The sequence below is a fragment of the Puntigrus tetrazona genome, chromosome 8 (assembly GCF_018831695.1).
Source record: "Puntigrus tetrazona isolate hp1 chromosome 8, ASM1883169v1, whole genome shotgun sequence".
Lineage (NCBI taxonomy): Eukaryota > Metazoa > Chordata > Actinopteri > Cypriniformes > Cyprinidae > Puntigrus > Puntigrus tetrazona.
The window spans coordinates 22660561-22683020 of NC_056706.1; the positions used below are offsets into that span (position 1 = coordinate 22660561).

At 38.3% G+C, this 22460-nt stretch overlaps 2 protein-coding genes across 4 annotated transcripts in view; both read left to right on the plus strand.

Moving 5' to 3' along the window:
- Positions 1-588: 588 nt before the first annotated feature.
- plp2b (proteolipid protein 2b) lies at positions 589-12722 on the plus strand. 2 transcript variants are annotated; one of them, XM_043246643.1, is made up of 5 exons: positions 589-954; positions 7181-7336; positions 7417-7515; positions 7618-7714; positions 11281-12722. In XM_043246643.1, exons 1-5 carry the CDS (start codon positions 859-861, stop codon positions 11286-11288), a joined length of 456 nt encoding a protein of 151 aa, XP_043102578.1. In that variant the 5' UTR covers positions 589-858; the 3' UTR covers positions 11289-12722. The 2 variants fall into 2 exon arrangements, with proteins under 2 accessions (XP_043102578.1, XP_043102576.1); XM_043246641.1 differs by having other exon boundaries at positions 591-954; positions 11435-12722.
- A 606-nt stretch (positions 12723-13328) lies between these two features.
- The window catches only part of prickle3 (prickle homolog 3), a 35670-nt gene continuing 26538 nt past the window's right edge, over positions 13329-22460 (plus strand). The window contains exons 1-2 of one of the 2 annotated variants that reach the window (XM_043246638.1): positions 13329-13767; positions 20569-20651. In XM_043246638.1, coding sequence (XP_043102573.1) covers positions 13726-13767; positions 20569-20651 — 125 coding nt within the window. In that variant the 5' untranslated portion in view covers positions 13329-13725. The remainder of the gene's footprint in view (positions 13768-20568; positions 20652-22460) is intronic. The other variant, XM_043246639.1, reaches the window with a different exon arrangement.

The following is a 22460-nucleotide window of genomic DNA, read 5'->3' on the forward strand; positions in this document are numbered from 1 at the left end:
TGCTATCAAATTGTATGTGTGCATATTCATTCATTTATTATAAGATTTTTGTGTGCGTGTGTTGTTTGTGTATCCCCAATAATTATCAGTACTGTAATAGGGGAAAACACATTACCGTTTACTATAATGAAAATGTATTATTATTATTAATTATCAATTTATTTTGTTCGTTTTACTTTTTTGTCAATTTTTTATAACAATAAAAATGCTCGCAGCGATGAAACAATAACGATAATTAATTAACAGTAATTTACAATTGTTTCATTTAAATAGTTTTTGTGTGTTTTAAAATTGTAGTAGTCCACTGCAGATCTAAACTGGAAGCAGCTGTGGTTTCCTTTGTAAAAAAAAAAAAAAAAAAAAAAAAAAAAAAGTGTTATTAATGCCTTTCAAAGACTGCTGATTGAAAATTTCCACCGCTCTCAGCGACGCTTTTTCGGGCCGCGTCTCAAAACCTCGCGCGCCGCCTACTCGCCGGCATTTAAGTTGCTATGACGATACGCGTATGCACTCTGTCTAGTTAGGCGGCTCAGTAAACAATTACACAGAGCAAGGGTTGTTCTCCCTCGAGTGGTTTCTCTCTCTCTCTCTCCCGTGATTTACCCTCAAGACACTAGAGTAGAAGTACACCAAAGCTTTTAGGCGACGCCCCGCGCACTCACGCTCTCCAGTCCGCCTCAGTCCGACGCGCTCAGGAAGTCTGCTGAGTTACGCATCAGATAAAAAAAAAACTACGTTAAAATTTCCTCGTCGCCGTATTTTTTTTTTTTTTTTTTTTACAGAATCGCGTTTGTGAACGTTTGCTGGTGCGCCCGTGTTTATAAAGAAAGCGTTATTTCATAGGGAAACATCTGCAGGATGGCAGAAACCGAGGGAAGTCCGTTAGGAGGCTGTTTGGAGAAACTGAAGAGCTATGTGCGAACTCGGAAAGGAACGATCCTGGCCGCTGAAATAGTAAGTTATTAATATGAACTGTGGCTTTTACTGTACTTTTTTTTTATTTCGTAATACGCTCGTAAAGCGCTTAGAGATGCGGCGTTGGTCCTTCATTTGTCTCCGTAGCTTTAACGGCTGAATATTTGTGTGTATTAAAATGAACCGTTGTCATGGAGACGCTCTCTCGCCGCGTAAAAATAGTGAACCTGTTGATTCACACGCTCGAGTTAGTGAAGGGAGCGAAACAAGTTCACTGCTTCTCTGTGTCATACCGCAGCATAGCCTGTGTGGTAAACAATTAGTCGTTTAAAATGTCCATATAACGCGCACATTTAAAATGGCTAAAAATAGATTCGCACTAAGTGCCGTAATCGTCCTGCGCTTGCGTTCAAGCGGGCAAAGATAAAGTATGGTTGCAAACAGAGTCATAAAACTGCACGCAGCTTCAGTTATGTCTTGTTTTAAGCGCACGGCAGGCGGTCTGGTAGTGACAGAAGATAGGGTAAAAAAGAGTATTAATAGTGCTGTTGAATGAAGCAGAGGCGTCTGAAACTTCACACTGACACACTAGTGTGTGCTTTTGAGAGGAGGTGGCATGGCATGCAGACCATGTGCTTGATGGTGTGTGTGTGAGAGGTCAGAGTTCACGAGGCGTCACCCGTCTGCTGGATCCACAGAGACCAGGCTGCTGTTCTCTCTTATCAGCCTCTCAGTTGTGGGTGATGTATGATAATGATAACTGGAAAATGTTGAAATGTTCAACTTAACTTAAATCAGTCAATCAGTCGCTTTATCTATCTATCTATCTATCTATCTATCTATCTATCTATCTATCTATCTATCTATCTATCTATCTATCTATCTATCTTTCTGGTTGTTTGTTCAGTCAGTCAGTCTGTCTGTTTTATGTTCACTCTTATGTTCATTTATGCATTCATTTATTCTGTCTGTCTGACCATTCTTTGAATGTTCTGATTAATCTGTCCTTCTATCTATCTGCTGTCTATCAGTCTGTTTGTTTTGTCTGTTTTGAAGCACGTAAATGGATTTCTTTCGGTTTCTTTCAACTTCGCACCGCATCCCCCGTGCCGCTGGTTATCCCGAGAACATTCTCAAGCGCCGTTCCCGAATGAAGCGCAGCGCCGTAACGAATAATTGAAATTCCTTCACCACCGTCGTTCCTCATATCTCATATCTCATACCCGTCTGTGGAGTCGCCCAATGACATTCATTCTTTTGACAGACTTTAGTCACTATTTGCTTCCACTTCAAAACTTCTGCTTTTGCGTTCGCTGGAAGAAAGCAGTCACAAGACGCTAGAAACGAATTTAGTCTGTGGCGAGCAAACTAAGCAAAATTTCTGTAACAGCTCTCGCTATTGCACATAAAAAGAAAAAACGTATTAAGCTAACCTAAAACATCCATAAAAAGTTCTTGTTAGCGAATTTGTTCCTTTAAAACCAGATCTGACTTTTGTTGAACCATAACCTCACCTCGTCTTTGCGCAAACCACATAAAACATACGAGAAAACCCAGATAAATGCCAGAAAGATAACCGGCCCAGGTCTGTTATTTATTATGCCTTAGTGAAACTCGCGCCATGCCCGGCTTCCTGCGTCCTGTTGAAAAACGACACAAGCATATTTTACCCTTATCCAAATAATCAGCGTTTGTTGCGCTGGCCTATCGTGACTTCTGCCGGAATAACTACCCAATAGCGCAGAATACCAATGTGTTGGGGAATAATGGCATGTTATATAACTAATTGCTGGTTGGACGTTGGACATCAAGCGCTCGTCTGAGTTCAGTTTTGCCGTTCAGGCACTCCTACATCCGAACATGTTGAGTCACGGGCGAACTAAAACGGCACGCCTAGTGGCTTACAGTAAGTAGCCGTTGCATGCTGGGTCTGTCGCTGAGACTTACGGCAGATGACTGATGCGCTACAGCTCTATTATGCTTTGTCGTTTCGAGCAAAAACAAAAGTAAACGCATGCAAAAATGTTTGCTGTCAAGTGGTGGGCGCCTTGCCATTGCTAAGTGACTCTCTCCAAGAAAATCAGTGTACGGGTGTTGAATATTTCTAGTGATATATGCACTAAAACGGCGTATGCCCCCGTGTTTAGCTCACATGCCGCATTGCGATAGCTTTACAGTGGAGGTTTTTTGTGTGTTAGGTATTCTTTATTTCTGGTGGTTCCTTATTTATCCGTTCACCCTCGAGACCCAGCGCGGCCCGGAGCCCTCAGTAGTGGGTGTTCTTAAAGGGGAGGCGCTGTGTCCCTGAATAGAGCTTCATTGTGCGCCGGCCGGAGTTCGGTCTGCCCGTGAGGCTCATAGAGGCAGCTTGTGCCAGTCCCCAGAACTCATAAAGCTCTGATACATATGTGCGTGAGGGAGGGAGGGGTGCCCGATGACTTCATGCGCTCCTCGCCGCCCACGGGACGGGCAGAAAATGACACGGGCCAGGTCAGGGAAGTAGATTTAATGATTAGGCTCTGGAAAAACGTTTTAGCGTAAGATTAAACGTCCTAATTAAAAATACACATTCTTGGCTTTACGGTTAGTAAATGTTTATAAAGCTACAGTGAGTTTCGGGCATGTTCACGCATACTTTAAAATATAATAATGCTCATAAATTAATTCTAAATCCAAAATTCCATTTGCTTCAATTTAGTTCAAGTTAGCGCGTCTGTTTTGTTTAGACATTTTTAGAATTTCTTTTAGAATCTTCTAAAAGTTCTCCCTGAATTCCGAAAAGTTTCGAAGGGGAACAATCATGATATTTACTGATCGGGTAATATTATTTGTCACAATCCATAATAACATATCTCCATAAGTAAGAATTTGTCGTACCATTTAGTTTGTGCGTGCCTTGTAATAAATCATACATTTAAATAAGTAAGCAAATAACCTGTGTTTTTGGGCAGCAACTTTTTAACCCTATTACTTAAAAAAAAAAAAAAAAAAAGTCACTCACTGGTTTGACCTGCTTTTGAAAGGTCACTCACTCTCAGGGAGCGCGGCTGTTATCTGAAAAGGTTAACTTTAACAGATGAAACCAGATCACCAACTCCGTACACGCTCACTCGATGAGTGGATGATCTGATCTGATGATCCTTCCGGTCGAGTGACTCACATTTAACTTCTATAGCTACGATAAACTTATCGTGTCTATATAGTCATGAAGATGTATATATTTCAAATTCAGCAGGCCGCTGTTTTTGCAGCTACGTTATTATTCCAGCCAAAGTCAAAGTCAATCAAATAAATAATATATATATATATATATATATATATATATATAGCCGTATGTTGATAATAGCCATGCTAAGTTAACAGTGAGAATTGGTGCTCAAGCTAAAGTCTAACCTTATTTATTTATCGAGCTGCTTTTACGAGTTTGAGACGGTTGTACTAGGTTGCAGGTATGTCAAAGTGAGCAATCTGCTGGCAGCGGTGTATTTATGTGCCCTCGGGGCTGGCTTCATTTCAAAGGCCAGGAGAGATAAGACTGCGTCTTTTAAACTGGCTAAACCCCCGACGGAAGAAAAAGCATTTCTCAGCCCTTTCTGCTATTTTTGCTTCGCTGAAAATGAAAACCGTCTGTGCTAAAAATGGTTTATGTTTACATTTTAAGTGGTGTTCTGGGTAGCAGTAACCTTAGGCTGCTGGCAGTTTTGACCGGCTAAGATGTGGTGAGGTGTGCTGTCTTTTACATGAAATGAGGGTCTATCGGTCAGTTCGTGAGTGTTGGTCAGTAAGGGTAATGTTTTTTTTTTAAACAAACACTAAGGAGCATCACTTCAGGTTTATTTTGAGTCTCAGAAAGTGAGTCCGTCCATCAGTATGTAACAGGAAACGGCTACGGCATCTCTGCAGTGAGGATTTGTTAAGATACCCTAAAATAAAGTGTTAAAAAAAAAATCTGCCCAACAAGGCAGCATGTTTTTGATCAAAGCGCATTCTTTAAAACGCATTTATTTTGAATAAAGATATTTATTATTTAGTAACATTTTAAATGTCATTACTGTAGTTTGTGATCACTTGAATGCATCTTTGCTGAATAAAAATACCAATTAATTAAAAAAAAAAAACTATATATAGTGGTCCCAAATTTGTCGACGTTAGTGTATTTCTTTTTATAAACATCTTCTTGTATTTGCAACAGTAAAACATGGCACTTATGAAAGAATGAGAACAAAAAAATGTTTCCTTTTAGAATAACAAGCACCAAATAATCATTCACAATAACACTATTGATAGTCACCATCAAACAAAGCAGCGGCAGATTTTTTTCCTCTGTATTGTGTTGTAAATCCAAGCGAAAAGGTTTAGGGGAGAAACATTTTCGATTTCGCTTCGGTTGTTGATTTGATGGAGGCAGGTCAGCTGAAAGTCAGCCTTGCGGTGGATTGCGATGAAGCCGTTAAACCCTGCACCGGAAAAAAAAAAGTGCGTCATTTTACCAAAAGGTCGAGTTAGGACATTTCAACGCCCCAAAAAAAAAAATGTGGTCACGACCCGCGAATCATTTATCGTAATATTAGTAACACGCGTTTAGAAACTAACACCTACGATAGCGTCAGTATTGCCTGGTAGCAAGACTTTGTCATTTCCCCAAGCGTCAGAAAACAGGAAGTGTGTCTTCTAACACATTGAGTATCTTCCTGTCTTGATCTTTCACTTGCAGCGTTTTATCAGCTGTTATTGTGGCAACAGATCCTCGCGAACAAAAGGCGCAGGTGTTTGACAGTGGCGTGCGGACAAACCATTAACACCTCGAGAGGAACCGTGCTAGAACACCTGTCCCTCCAACAAACTTTAAAGAATTAGAAGCTCTTTTTTGAATTCATTTAACGTTTATCGGTAGATTTAAAAAACGCGGTCTTATTTCAATCTTCACACTTCACAAACCGTGAGTCCTAGATGATATACTAAAGTCTAAATAACGTCCGCTAACTTTTGCTGGTGGTTTCTGGCGGTGTTTATTTAGATGGCAGCGTTTGAGTTCACGGGCCTGATTTGATTAGACGTTCATAATAGCCGTGCGCTCCCAAAAGTCATTCTCATAATAGTCCTCTGTTTATAACCGTATAAGGAGCTTCGGCCTTCTTCCACAGCCGTGCATTGTGCTGTGTTTACGTCCACGCCGCGTTCCTCTCTTTGGTCCTCAACAGATGTTTTAGTCGTCAAACTTGAAAAAGCTTCATAGGACGTGAGAGATTCGGAGCTGCGCTGTTAACTGACACCTAGAGCAGATGGCACGTTTGGATGAATTGCGGGGTAGAGATCGGGAGAAAGCCTCGGTGATTTGGCAGCAAACGCGGCTGACGTACTGGAGAGGGAGAATTTCCACAGTATAAAGCCAAAGACATTTAGGAAAATAATAAAAAAACTCATACGCACTGGCTTTTTATAAAGCATTTTACAAGATACAGCTGAAAAGGTACGGATTTGTTGGACATAAAATCAAAACACGTATTTTTATAAAATATGAAACTACTTTTGAATGCCTGATTTATTAAAGCGTGTTAGAAACCGCATTTACACGTTTACAACAACCCATCAAGATTATTTAATATAAAACGAGTATAATAAATCACAAATTACAACTATTGGATGAATATGGACGGAGAACAGTATATTTTATATAAATAAAAAAATAAAAAACTACTTATTGAATGAGTGTCAATGAAGCAGGGCCGTTATATGAATTAAAAAATGTATATTAGTTGCTAGTTTTCATTATACACTGTTAGTTTTCTAGTTTCTGTCTATTGTGTCTTTAGTTTTAGCGCTGCCAAAGTTTATCGGTTTAATTAAAAACGTTTAAAAGGGTTTGTTTGTAAAAACAGAAAAGTTTTTAACAATTTTCAAAATGCGTTTAAATGAATCTCTGCAAACTGCATTTGGGTTATTTTGATTAGGTAAAAAAATTACTGAACCAACAAAAAAATACAGCTAACTAATGTAATAAAAGACAATAAAAACAAGATAACATAAAAGAAAAGAAAAGAAGTGGAAACGAAAAAAGAAGTTGTCAGTGGAAACTTTCACAATTTAGTTTTAGTTTTTGTTAGTGTGACATGAAATTGCAGAACTTTTGATCTATTTAGTTTATCTACGTTATATATGTTATTACTAATATGTTATTTCCTCTTTCCTTTTAAGGCAGACATTCTTAAACCCTGATGGGATCAAGTCTACGTGATTAAACTGCATGTCTCTCTGTTTTCTCCAGCTCATCAGTTTCATCATCCTTATCTGTTACGCCGCGTCCACGTATGGCGGCTATTCAGCGGTGGCCATCTGCGAGATGGTCTTTGCCATCATCTTCTTCGTTGTCTTCATGATGGGGCTGGATAAACAGTTTCTGGTGGTGAACTGGCTCTGGAGCGTGAGTACGAAGCGTCACGGTCCGGTGGTGGGTTTTACACGAGTGAACACTCCTTACAGCTTTTCTGTTTGTCTCTCCAGGATCTGATCCGTGCTGTAATCGGTGCGGCGCTTTATCTCATAACCTCTCTGATCTGTGTGATCGGCGGCTCTGGAGACGGGGCTCGCATCGCTGGAGGGGTGAGACGTCCGTCGTCCGCTTCGATCAAATGAGATCTGTTAGGTCTTTATATGCTCCTCGACGAGCATCTGCTTTATAATAACTCTCATCTTTTGTCCCAGGTGTTCGGTCTGCTGGCTGGGATCTTGTTTGCTTACGATTCCTACATGATTTTCATGGAAATCAAGAGCAGCAGACAGCATACAGCAGCTCCCACAGGTGCATCTTTCATTTATTAAAACGTGCTTAAACCTCATTTAAATGTCATTGCATTAGACATCAAATATATTAAATCAAGTGTTCGTGGATTTTTAGTGGATACTGTGTACATTCTCCTCAAAGGAATAGTTTTCTGAAAATGTAAATGAGTTTCTTTCTTTTTTTTTTGTTTTTTAATCACCAATGGATGCTCTGCAGTGAATGGGTGCCGTCAGAACGAGAACCCAAACAGCGGATAAAAACATCACAGTAGTACACAAGTAATTAATTGAAACCATTGCTTGTGGCCGGAATCAACCATATTAACACTTCCTCTGTTAAGACAATGCCAATTGCTTTCATATCAGAATCAATCAAATGCTTGTTTTGTGCATATTTCTCTCCTTATTCAGATGAGATGATATTATAGATAGATGATTGTATGTGAGAAGCAGTGGTTTGAAGCTGAAAACATTGTAATGATAGATCTGTTTCTTTAAAAAAAAAACACATCTGGCATCTTCTGGCACACTTTTGACTTCACAAGACATTGATTGATGGACTGGAGTGGTGTGGATTATTGTGATGTTTTTATCAGATGTTTGGACTCTCATTTTGACGGCACCCATTCACTGAAGAGCATCTAGTGGTGAGAAAGTGATGATTCTTTGTAGAAACAAACTCATTTACATTGTGAATGAACTTAAGATGAGCATATTTATTATAGTTTTTGGCCAAACTATTCCTTTAAGAGTGGCCACAGGTCCAAATGATCCGCTGAAGTCTGAAATCCACAACGTGTCCGAATAATTTTCTCATGTTCAGTATTTCTAATATTGGGTATTTCAATACCTCATCAAAAATGTCTTATGAAATCTTTTTAGAAAATAAAAGCTCCTTGGTTTGATATTTTATCTAATGCAGTGACCTTTCATATATATATATTAATGTATCCTAATTCATCCACATGTTCATCTTAAAATATCACCTCTTTTTTAGGGTGGTTAATTAGGGTTCAAATGTATTTTAGATCTCAATATGTTGAATAAAATACCATGTTTCTTTAGCACGTACTGTACATACAGTGGCTCTATAAACAATTAGTGCACATCTAATTGATAGATTACTTGATTACTTTAGTTTTTTTTTAAATTACGTTTAATTCCATGGTGTTTTCTTTTCCTTGTTTGTTGCTGTTTATTGCTGCTACTCACTAACGTATTCAGAAAAAAAATCATGTGTTTAAATGTCTGTTAATACATTTTGTAGATATTTAAATGTGAAAATGAGTCGTATCTTACAGTAACATTCTGGGTTCAGTACAAGTTACTACTTCAGTACTTCACTTTGCACAAACAAAAATCATCTAATCAATTTTTCTTCTTCTTTTTTTTTTGCCCACGTTCAGAGGTGGTATCACATCTTCTATATATTGCCTTTTTATTAAAAATTGAGTTAATTGAAATGAATATAATCTAAAAATTAAAGATATATATTTCTTATATTATATTGTGAGTTTTTACTCGCGTATAAAGATTGACAAATGCACAAACTCAAAATATGTTTACATTGAAGCTGAAACGTACAGTACTGTAAAAAGGTTTTTGTCCCCTTTCTGTTTTTTTACGAATTTGTCAAACTTAAAAGATTTAGATCATGAAACAAATAGCAATGTTGCACAAAGATAATGCAAGTAAATACAAAATGCAGCTTTATTATAAGGGAAAAAAGCTGTCCAAACCTGCCTGGCCCTCAGTGATAAACGAATAACCCCCTCCTGTTGAATCATGACAGAACTCTGAATAACAAGAATATTTTAGAAAGCTGAGTTTAATCTGACTAGCCACACCTAGCCATGGTTACTGTCAGACCTGTTGAATCAAGAGATTACGTAAATAGAACCTGTCTGACAAAGTGAAGTGTGCTTAAAGAGCAACATATCATGCTGTGATCTCACAAACTCAAGCACAGATAAAAACTAAATAGTTGACGTGTATCAATCTGGAAAGGGTTACGAAGCCATTTCTAAAGCTGAGGGACCCCTCATCCACAAATGGAGAAGTGGTGAAGCTTACTGTTGCTCCAAAAAAGCAACAACAACTCATCCAGGAGGTCATAACAAAACTAAAGAACTGCAGGCATCACTCACCGCAATTAATGGGAGTGCTCATGATTTAACAGTAAGAAAGAAACTGGGCAAAAACAGCATCCGTTGGAGAGTTCACAGGCAAAAGCCGTCCTGGACGACATGCCGTAATTGATGGAAGCATGAATTCTGCACTCTGTCAGAAAAAACCTGAAGGACAATGTCCGGTCGTCAGTTTGTGACCTCAAGCTCACGCACACTTGAGTTATTCAGCAGGACAATGATCCCAAACAAACTGGCAAATCCATCTCGGAATGGCTCAAGAAAAACTAAATTATGGTTTTGAAGTGGCCAAATCAAAGTGTGGACATAAACCTGTTTAAAATGCTGTATATTAATGCTCGAAAACCTTCTAGTGGAGCTGAATTTAAAGCAATTCTGCAAATAAAAGTTGGCCGGTAGGGGGCAATTACTTTTTCACATAGTGTTTTTTTCCCCTTAATAAATCGAGCCACCATTTAATCATCATTTTGTATTTACTTGCATTATCATTGTGTTATATCAAAGACTATAGAATACCCAAGACGTGTCAGTCATATAGTTGTGAATGGGGGGAATGCAATGCAATGGCCAATCAATCACAAGAAGCCCCGCCTTTTAAATAAAACAGCCAATCGGTGATCTGTGAAGTCAGAGCATCACCGCATCTGCCCTTAGAAGTTCCGGTTGCTATAGAAACAGTCAGAATTCAGCATATTAATCAATAATACAGCATTAAAACTGTTCCGTGTACTACGTATTTAGGCAAAATTAAATATTTGTTATTTAATTAAGCAAGAGTGACCCATGTATATATATATATATATATATATATATATATATATATATATATATATATATATATATATATATATATATACTAGATGCCTCATTAGTTTCTATGGGCTGTGGTACGTAAGCCGTCCTCCATATTGTAGCAGTCTAATTTGACGTCATTCACCACAGTAATCAATGAATATTCGCAAGATGCCACGATCCCGCTCACAACGGCTCTTTTGCGAATCAGCACTATTTTTAGCGGAAGGACTGCATTTAACCAACCTGCCCTAAAAATACGTATATTTTTAGCTTTAATATTTTGCATCGCGTGGTAGCAGTTTTCTAAAAGCAATAAGTTGCTCGAGGCAGTTGTTAGGCAACGGTCTCGCTCGTTTGATGAACCGTATCTTCCAAGTTTGACAGACACACACAAAAAAACACTCGCTTGAAAGCTTTTGTTACAGAGCTTGTTTCAGAGATGAGCATATGGGTTTGGATCTATAGGAGTAAAACGTAGCATAGCATAGCATCATCTGCTGGGTTAAAACTATCCTTTTGAGCTTTATGGATTAAGCAGCCATTTACAGCACTAGGAATAACAATAATACGAATAAATAAAAAGCTGTGGACTAATATCCTGCAACGGTTTGATTTGACTGGTGTTGTAACTGTCTTTGAACAGGTCGCTGACGGCCGCTGATGGCAGCACTGGTATCTCAGAGAAAGCTCTGCCGCCTCACATGCCCGCTTTTACTGTCGTGTAGCTATAACGACTTAACCTGTCTAACTGCTCCCCGGTTATTTATTTCGCGTCTCCCCTTTTTGTTTTTTAACAGACGACACCGTTTGAAACTGCTTTCCCCACTACAACATTAACAGCAACCAAAACACGGAGGGCAAGTCTAAAAACGGCAAAAGGAGTGAATTCCCGAGAGACGAAGAACGCAAAAGGAATGAAAAATTACACAACTAAAGGGGTTTATGTACAAAAAAGGGGTTGAAAAGGAAGGAACGGAAGGCCGTCGGCATCCAAAGATTCATTCCGTCATCTCGGTCAGGGCGGCTTTCGTTAAAACGATCTGTTTTTGTTGGCTCGCTCGGTTACAAAAGCACTATCACGACATTTAATAACATCAGATCAATCTGAATGCAGTGCTCAGAATCTTCCCATTCTTTACTAAGACTAGTTTCGACCAAGTCGTGATTAGTTTGTTGTGTCGGAAAACTTGATTCAATTCAGTCTGGTGCTGTTTTTTTTTTTTAACGATGAAACATTAAGGTTGCTTAGGTTTTTATTTATGGTGTGAAATTCCACCGTAATTTTTGTAACTGTAACTAAATTTTAATAATTCTTGATTGTTCTTGTGTTTTGTGCTCGAACTAACTTTGAAGCTTAATCAAACAGGATTCGAGACCGATATATTCAGCTCAGGTGCAGTTTTAGGTATTTTTTTTTTGTTTTGTTTTTAACTGAAAATGAATGAATCTCAGCCATAATATCTTCATGTTTGTACTATAAAAGGTTCAGACGTCCATGTGTTGGTACACGTTCGTTTTCTAACATATTGCCATTAAACCTCTTACCTCAAGGGTTGCTTATCGTCTGGATGCCATAAGTATTTTTTTCGTTCTGTAAGACACTGATCATATATTAGACATGTCTTCATTTACAGCCCCTGGACTCTGGAATAGGACACAGTTTTTGTCAGAAGCTTGTTCGAGGTGGAGATTTGAAATCTAGTTTTAGGAGGACACACTAATTTGGCCTGACGTTTTTTCCCCTGCTTGGAAACCGTTTATAACATGTAGCATTTTTTGTTAACCATTAGTTCAACCGTTCTATTAGTTAAAGACGCTTTACTCTCATGTCTGTATTGTTTTTGGACCTCACCTGTACTCCAGTGATTTGTTGAAAGCATTTATTAGTGAGATGGTTTCAGGTGGCATCACTTGTGTAAAAATGATTAACTCAGGACGATCTGCTCGTTTAAAACACACTTTTAAAGAAACACTTCGTTGCATTTTTTTAGAAGTACAGCACAAGATGTAATTCTGTAGGATGTATGCCTCTAATTGGTATTGCTGGTATTTCGATGACATTTAATAAAAGGCTGTTATAACTTTTACGTGTGTTCGTGTGTGTGTGTGTGTGTGTGTGTGTGTGTGTGTGCGCGGCGCCACCTGCTGGAAGGACACGGATGAATTCGACTGCAAATATGAGGGGTTACGTACAATGTATTTGTTTTTACACAGATTCACTTAGTATTAAAATATCTGCAAGACCTGCATTTCTTTGAATAAAAAGGCACTTTCTCTGATTTCGCTTTATTCAGTGACAGACGGTCGTGAGCCCAGCTGACAAATATTTGTCGGTAGATGGCAGCATCTACATTCATTCAGAGTGACAAAGAAACCTTTTGCATGCTTTATGAAAATGCATTTATGTATAAGCAGTTTTGGAATTAAATGGAATTAATTCTAGTAATTAAATAAATATGCATTAATACCTTGAATATGCTTCTTAAAAATAAACGCTACACTACATAAATCAATCAAGCATTTTCTTTTGTTTTGGTTAGGACCAGGTGGCTTTTAAACGCATTGGTAACAGTTTTCTTAGTAGACTAATCACTGCCGGTAATTTATTACAAGTTATTACATTGCAGGTCGGTCTAACAAATATTTTATATAAAATATACCTTTGATAGTTAATGTTTATAATGGAAAAAGTGACAATTTTGGCAGTTAAAAAAAATGACATGCTTTTTTTATTAAGCGTGAAGCAGCATTTAAAACAACAAAACGTCTTAGATAGATTTACACACAGCCCTACACATTAAAGGGCGTTTTTTCACAAGCAGATTTGATCGGTTTGTTTATGTCTTTCTTGGGAGCGCAGCAGGGTGAGCAGGGGGTGGTCCTGATCCTCTACAGTTAAACACTTGTCCTGTAGGTGTAGCCCGTCTGGAGAGGCGCTCTGCGGGCAACTTCTCGCGGAGTTTGTTTGCAGCACGGAGCTCCACAGGCCGGAAACCAGACCGCGGGGACGAGCGAGCAGAGCCCTGGTCGGACCGAACCGGACCGATGAGAGTATTCGCGTGAACCCAAACGCGTCACCTCCGCCGACATGTTCACGCGCGGCTCGAAGAAGCGACGCTCCGGCCGCTCGGTGAGTTGCTCTCGTGTCGTGGCATCCCGCTTTTATCACCGTCAGAAGGCGTTTGGTCCTTCGCTAAAGTCTGTCCTCGGTGCTTTGAATGAACGCGGCGCGCTTCGAAGCGCTGAAGCTCGCTCGAGCCTGTCTTTCTGTGTCGAAAGTTACTTTAGTGTCTCGCGCTTGTTTTACCTGAGGAGTTGTTTTACCACCTCAAGTTAAAGGCGCCGAGTAAACACATTAAAACTCACGCTCCTTTATTTCATCTCGCTCGTGTCGGTAGTGCGTTTTGAGTGCCACACGTATAGTTAGCCATCGTTATTTTGCACCTAACCATTAATGAGGTATTTTTGGTGATCTTGATAACTATTGTACTGAGGAGGCGTGGCTTGCGTGCGTCTACGTCACTCTTACCTGTACAGGTGACGCCATCGTTTATAGATAGCGTTTCATATTAAATATAAAAATTAGTATTAAAGGGTATAGGCTTGTAAATTTGATTACGCTTGCATTATTTTAAAAAATGTAAAAAAAATGTCTAAAATAAAAATAATACTGAAGTACAAGCCAAAAATAATATGATAGAGCGTCAACATAAATAGCTTTTTCCAAATGGATGCTTCATGTTATGTTTCGTCTTGTGCGTCTTTTCCTTCCTGAAGGAAGTGCTTTCTATTGAGGAAATGTTCCTCAAATATCTGGAAAGGAAGCCAGGGATGCAAGTGGACAAAAAGTAGACGCAACTTAAACATCAGGACATGCTTGTATTCACTGTGATGTGAATTAGATTATTTTGAACGGGACACTCTCTGTTTCCTGAAGCGCTTCTGTGTAATGACTTAATTCAGATGTTTACCAGATGGTCTTAATCCCGTAGTAAAGCGTATTAAAATGAAATGAATGGAGCTCGTTCGATATTGTCCTTTTCATTTTGACCAGCGGTCACAGACAAGTTCGACCTTCAGATTTTGTGGAGAGCCTCCTAGCACGTGCCATGCTAACTTCATCCAGAAAGTCCTACTCTGCCCGACTCCGCTTTAGCTCGGCGCGAGTAAACCATGATGGTGGGCCTCATAAACGTTTAAAAAGTGTTTTTGAGCTTCTGACCTCTCGTAGCTGTTGTCATGGTCACAATCGAGAGGAAACGTCCCCTGAGGGTGTGGACAGGAAGACACCCCGAGGACATCCTGTCTCACCGTCACAGACGGGACACAAAGGTGACACCAGTTTTCTACATAAAACCTTCAAGTCATAATAGTTTATTCACACACATCATAAATGAATTAGTTTATGCTGTCTTTACAAACACGTTCACAGCAATCCGCTCAGTGACCTACGAGACGTAACTCCTCTAGAATGATCACCGGTTATCAAGTCCTTGTTTTGTCTTCATGGAAGTCGATTTTGTACTTTTTTTGCTTTCCTTACTTGCTTTGCTTTCCTGTACGTCCTTCCTGTACTCCTTTTTTATTGACATTACTTTCTTTCTTGTCTTTTAGGCCTTTCTCACTTTCACCCATATGTATTTTGGTACTCATTTCATTTCCTTTTCATACTTATTTCATTTTTGCCATTTGCTTTGCGTTCCTTATACTGCTTTACCTTCATGCATTACTTGTTTTCGGTGTAGTTTTTAACACTGTCTTTACTTTCTTTACGTTACTTGTGTTAGTTTTTAACTTGTATTACTCCGATTATACTTTGGTTACTTTACACACTCAGGTTACTTGCGTTATTTTGGACACTGTCGTTACTCGGTTTACTATCTTTTATATTTACTTGTTGCACTTTTATATATTACATGTTTACATTACTACCGTTACTTTTGCTGCTTGCCTTACTCTTGTCGCGTTTTGTACTTAAGCAAGGAAAGTTTGTACATTTTTTTTTTCGTTCCTCATTCGCATTACTTTGGTTAGGCCTATTTGAAAACGTTCAAACTATTCATTTTATAAATCCTTATATAACTGAATCTTGCTTTCAATAAAGTATTCTAACTAACAAAAGAAATGTTAAAACACAAATACAGCAACAAACAAAGCAAATACGGTACTTTTTCAAATCTACTTTTGTCTATGTGTGTGTGTGTGTATATATATATATATATATATATATATATATATATATATATATATATATATATATATATATATATATATATGTGTGTGTATATATGTATGTTTTATATTTAAATGCACAATAGTACATTAAATCAAATCCATGATCAGCTTTGGACCTGTATGGCAGGTTTTCTTCTTTTATAAGCGCACCAGTTTGATGCTTGTAAAAATGTCCGTTTTGTTTCTCCCAGAACTCCTGGGCTATCTACAGTCGTGTCTGTATACAAGGCGACACGGGAAAAACCGCCTGTGAGATCTCTTTCTTTCTCATACCTCCCCCCTTCTTTCCTATTCATTCTTTTACACGGGCTAATGCAATTAACTAGCCTATTCAGCGAAGAAAAAGCACTCGGAGATGCCGTCCTCTCTCTCTCTCTCTCTCTCTCTCTCTCTGGTTTTGGTTCAGTGAAGTGTTAGAGTTCACCGATCTTACAGGCAGTGTTTGTTTTAGCACGCGTGTTTCCATAGATCTCTCGTTCCTGGCGACACGAGTCTCTCTCACACTCGCTCATCCTGGCTGGGATTTGTGCCGATGTTAAATCGTAGTGCCCGAAGCTTATTAGTGATTCTTGTCTGCGTAAATCTTGATTTAAAAAAATATTCAGGTCATGTTTTGAACAAAGGTGTAACGCAAATAAATCGCCCTGTCTATTGTTGTGCATACCCCCATTTTTTTTTTTTTTTTTTTTTTTTTTTTTATAAAAATGTTGAATACTCAGCACATTGTTTTATGGTACTGGTGAAATGATACACACTGTAAACTATGATATTATTGTAGTGCTGTTAAATGTGATTAATTACATCAGAAATGTAATTTATTTTGTTTACATAGTGAGTGTTTTAATTATGTAAATTTATTATGTATATGTATATGTTTAAGAGGGAAAAAAAAAAAAAAATATATATATATATATATATATGATTGTGATTAATTCAGATTTATCATTTGACAGCACTAATTTTAATGTATGATATCTTTACAAGTGTGATTATCTTTATATATATATATATATATATACAGTGCCCTCCATAATTATTGGCACCCCTGGTTAAGATGTGTTAAAAGCCTTAAAATAAATTAAATTTTTATTGCAGAAGCATATTGTCACACTGAAAATTGTAGAAAAATATAACGTGAATATAAAATGAATTTTAAGGGAAAATAAAAATCCCTGACTAACAAATAATTATTTTTCATAAAATAACTTGTTCCACAATTATTGGCACCCTAACAATTCCTATAAAATAAATGTAATTGAAGTATTTCTGTCATTTCTACAGTAGTTTACAAAGTTGATCTGAATATCTAGGAACATTTAATTAGCAATTTATCACTTCCTGCTTCCTGGGGTATAAATATGACGTGACACAGAGGCCATTTCTCTTATCCACTCTTCAACATGGGAAAGACAAAGGAACACACCATTCAAGTAAGGCAGATGTGTGTCGACCTTCACAAGTTAGGTAATGGGTACAAGAAAATAGCCACCCGCCTGCAGCTGCCCATATCTACTGTGAGAGGAATCATTAAGAAGTTTAAAAAACTGGAACAGTAGTAAACAAGCCTGGACGAGGACGCAAGTTTATTTTGCCTCCACGCACAGTGAGGAGGATGGTAAGAGAAATAAAAAATTCTCCAAAGCTCACTGTTAAAGAACTGCAACAAATGATAGCATCTTGGGGTCACAAAGTCTCCAAAACAACCATCAGACGCTATATACATGCCAACAAGCTCTTTGGGAGGCGTGCAAGGAAAAAACCTTTTCTCAGTCACAATCATAAACGCAAACGTTTGGAGTTTGCTAAGCGGTACTGGGGCTTCAACTGGGACCGTGTTCTTTGGTCAGATGAGACCAAGATAGAGCTTTTTGGCAACAGACACTCTAAGTGGGTATGGCGGAACACAAAAGATGAGTATGCAGAAAAGCACCTCATGCCCACTGTGAAATATGGGGGAGGATCGGTGATGCTGTGGGGCTGTTTCTCTTCCAGAGGCCCTGGGAACCTTGTTAGGGTGCATGGCATCATGAATGCTTTGAAATACCAGGACATTTTAAAGCAAAATCTGGTGGCCTCTGCCCGAAAGCTGAAGATGGGTCGTCACTGGGTCTTTCAGCAAGATAATGACCCAAAACATGTGGCCAAATCTACACAGAAATGGTTCACCACACACAGAATCAAGCTCCTCCCATGGCCATCTCAGTCCCCGACCTCAACCCCATTGAAAACCTGTGGAGTGAGCTGAAGAGGAGAGTGCAGAGGAGAGGAGTCAGGTCACTGGATGATTTAGAGACATTGTGCAAAGAGGAATGGTCGAAGATCTCTCTTTCTGTGTTCTCTAATCTTGTGAAACATTATAGGAGAAGATTAGGTGCTGTTTTGTTGGCAAAAGGGGTTGTACAAAGTATTAAATATCAGGGTGCTAATAATTGTGGCACCCATGATTTGATGTAAAAAGAATTATTTCTTAATGTGGGATTTTTTCCACTGAATAAATGCACTTGAATTAAAGGATGGAATTTCCTCTTTTTTCCATTGTGGTCCTATGTTATTGAGAACAAAACTGAATTTTTAGAAGCTAAAGAACACATTTTAACCAGGGTGCCAATAATTATGGAGGGCACTGTATATAGCCTAGGTTTTTTTTTTTTTTTTTTTTTTTTTTTTGCTTTGTCTTGTTTTCAAATCGCTTGTCACACTTTCCCACACTTTCCCGTGGGTTCCCCCTCACTGTGTGCGAGAGAGTAAACCAGGTGTTGCAGTTTTACGGCCGCCGTGTTGCCATATATAGAAACGTCAAAGATCTCAAACACCCTAACCACGTCACTTGCAGGTTTTGAAGAACAAGTTCTCAGTTTTATTGCTTTTATTTGTTCCCACAAACAAGCAGAAGACCTTGAGGCTAAACTCAGCCTGACATGGAGCCGTGCAGCAGAAACCTCTCCATTCGTGTGTGATTCAGAGTTGCTCTTCAACATTTTGGTGCTTGGTTTTTTGTTAGAGAAATCAGCATCGCTGTGTTAGGATATTAAATGTGTCACCAGCTAGGCAACTAAACCTAAACAACATAACTAAATACTTAAATGACTGAAAATACTAAATGCAATTCAAATACATTTTTACTAAAGATATATGAATGACATGCACCATTCTGAAGTGCACATCTACCGGGCACTTTACAATCCCATAATGCCGCGGGAGCTGAGAAGTTGTCCGATTAAAAGTAATTGAACATTTTAAGCATTCCTCAAAATATCCAGATTAAAAGGAAAGTCATACAGGTTTAGAACAAGACGAACAAGCAAAAGTGACACAATGTTCATTTTGGGGTGAGCTATCCCTTTTGCAACGCCTGAGTGAATTATTTGCCAGATTGTTGTGTGTTACAGGTCAGAGCAGACGGGTCAAAGGACAGAGTCAGCTGGGTGGATGTAGAGAGCCCAGGAATGCATTTATACTACACACCTGCATACCTAAACAACGTATTTAATTCATTAGGTTCAGTGAAGTTCATCTCTGTACGCCCCGTACAACAATTAATGCTGTATTATTCATTTTTTTGTTCAAAATTCACCTTTTGAGATCAAAATATCCAAATAGGATTTGTATAGATCCGATGAGAAACCTTTTGGGTAAATCTCACGCTGAAAATTATTTTACACTTCCTTTTTTTCCTTTTTTTAAACTTCAATTTTAGCAGATTTTTCTAACTTCTTGCAACAATTTTCAAACATGTAACTATGTAAACACACACACACACCTTTGAACTCCCTGGAGTGCCTCATGTTCTGCTGTTTTTGATTCTTGATACTCGCAGAAAATTATATGTAGAATTGACCCTTCACGAAAACCCGACCCTCTTAGTTACTGTTGCTATGTAGGTCAAGCCACAGTGAAACACGGTCTTTTCATATTTACTTAAACCGCAAAATAAACACGAATGAGCATCAGAACATATTTAGTTTCAATCAAGTAAGATGTCAATGCACACAGTTTTTCAAGTTTTAAGTGTACTGCAGTCTACTCTCGTGTCTGATTTGTTCGACAGGCAGGGCGGCGGATTCTGTGTTATGATTGGTCAGATTACCTGTCAATCAAGCTCTGCGAAAGGTTGGTTGAGAGTATGATGGTTCATTATGAATGCATTTCTGATTGTTTTCAGAAAACTTCAGATGGCATTTATTTTTAATTCTACCTACATTTATTGCATATTGAAGTAGTGTTTGTTCCCCGTATTTTAAAGGTGTGTCTTTTATCACTGTTGTTCAAACCATCTGTCTAATAGGCGTGTGTATATATTGAAGCATGTTTAGCTTCGCTGGTTAATTGAAGGCCATCTGCTGCTGTCAGAGCAAGTGTTGCTGTATTCACGTGGTCCTCGGATGCTCTTACGTCCCAACTTGTGTTTTCAGAATGTGACAACAACATGTACACTCGCGATACTGCAAAGATTTGTTGGGTTTGTCGTTCAGGCCGGTGACTTCAGTTCCGGTGCCGTACTTTCTGTAGCCGTTGGTGGTGTCTCTCGACCAGTTGTGAACATAGTGAAGGGCTGCTTGGACTACAAACTGTTTTCCCCCTAAAGTTGAAAACAATGTAGACGCCTTTCGATCAGATCACCTTTATGGCCATTTATCGGCTGTGAATGGGATGTAATATTGAGCTACTAATGACAGTGTGTGTGTGTGTCCTGCAGATAGATGCTGAGGATCCGGACCGGGGTCAGCCGTGTATGCGCTGTGGAGAACAGTGTCCTGGCTTCCGCATGCATGGATGGAGGTAAGACCTCGGTGCTAAAGCTTTAGAAAAGACCCAGAACCAAGGCTACGAAAACTACCTAGACTGCCCTTTTTACTGCCCTTTCACTCAAAATGAAAAAAATTCTACAAGACGGATTCAAAGCAACTCATAGTATATGTACTACAGGGATCTGCTCCTTTATTTGTGAAGGACGTTCGTCTCAGGCCTGGGAATGTGCAGGCGGAAACTTAACATCCTCAGACATAACATCTTGTATTATTGTTTTAGTTATGCGTTTGTTTTACAATTAAGGGTCGGAAAAGGAAAGGAGGGAAAATGGTGCTGATAAACGCCAGCCTGTGTGTGTGTGTGTGTGTGTGTGTGTGTAAGGTGAGATGTCTAATCATATTTCCAGAGCAGGTAATGAGAGCTGTGCAGTGTTTACACTGAGCACACTTCACTTCATCAGAACGAGGAGCTTGTGTGTTTTTTCTTTTTGCTCTCTGATGCTGATCTCACTATAATATTGGATTCTTGATCCTTATATCTGGGAACGAGTTTATGACTCAAACGATCCACCTTTTAAACAGTCCGGATCACCTGGCATCAGCCGGTCAAGACGCTCATGTTTGGCTGATCGCTTTTTCAGCGAACCGGTACCAAAATTTTCTTGTTAATGAATAATACACTAAATATGTTTTGTTAAATAACAATTTGAATCTGTTTTGTAATCATTAGGCCCATGTACAGCTATACACACACACACACACACAGGCACTTTTTGTCCTTGTATATTCGCTGTTGAAAAATATTCATATTTCTTTCAGGGGCTGTTTAGAGCTGTAGATTATGTTTTCAGCAGATTATTTTTAGATGTCAGGAATAAGAATCCAAAGGGCAGTTTGTGACGTTAATACATGCCAGCTGTTGATCCTTCTTTTTGTGGGTTTTTTTTTTTTTCTTAAACATCACAAATGGACCACGTGACTGCTGTTGTTTAGTTGTCTCTTTTATAGATTCATGTGCCGATTTCTTCATCACCTACTACAATAATTTAGCCTGGGTTTAGTTTTTCTTAGCGGTAAGATATAACAGACCACTGTTTTATAAGGACACATAAGGGTTAAAAAATATACGTATCTGAAAGCACAAATGTATGTCCTCACAGTTTAGGGTCATATTTTGACCACTTGTTTAAACCACACACACACACACACACACACACACCTCAGAAACACTTACCTTCAACTGGTAGCCAGTGTGCCAGACAATGACCTGGAACAAATGCTAAAGGACATGAGGCATTCCAGTGAGTTCAAAGGTGTGTGTGTGTGTGTGTGTGTTTATAGTTATATGTTTGAAAATTGTTGCAAGAAGAAAAATATGTTAAAATTGGTTAATGAATAAAGTAAATAATATATTTTTTTTAAATTGGTAAATAATTTTCAGCAATTGAGTGTGCACTACAATTTCTAAAACTAAAATAAAAGTAAATTAAAGCAAAATAAAAAATGCCAAAATCATGTAAACTGGAGACAAAAAAAAAAAAAAAAAAAAATATATATATATATATATATATATATATATATATATATATATATATATATATATATATATATATATATATATATAAAATAAAATAAAATATATAATATAATTTGAAATTCAGACTTCCTTTTTAGATGAAACTGTGCTGGAATGTCTTTAATATGTTAATACTAGCCTAATTTCTTTGAACTGAACTCATACAACAACTGTCCTACATTTTCAAGCGTTAGGATGCCGTAGTAAATAAACACATGCACGCATTCCTCTTCTTAGAGGATGTACCGGGTTCTTACACTGTGT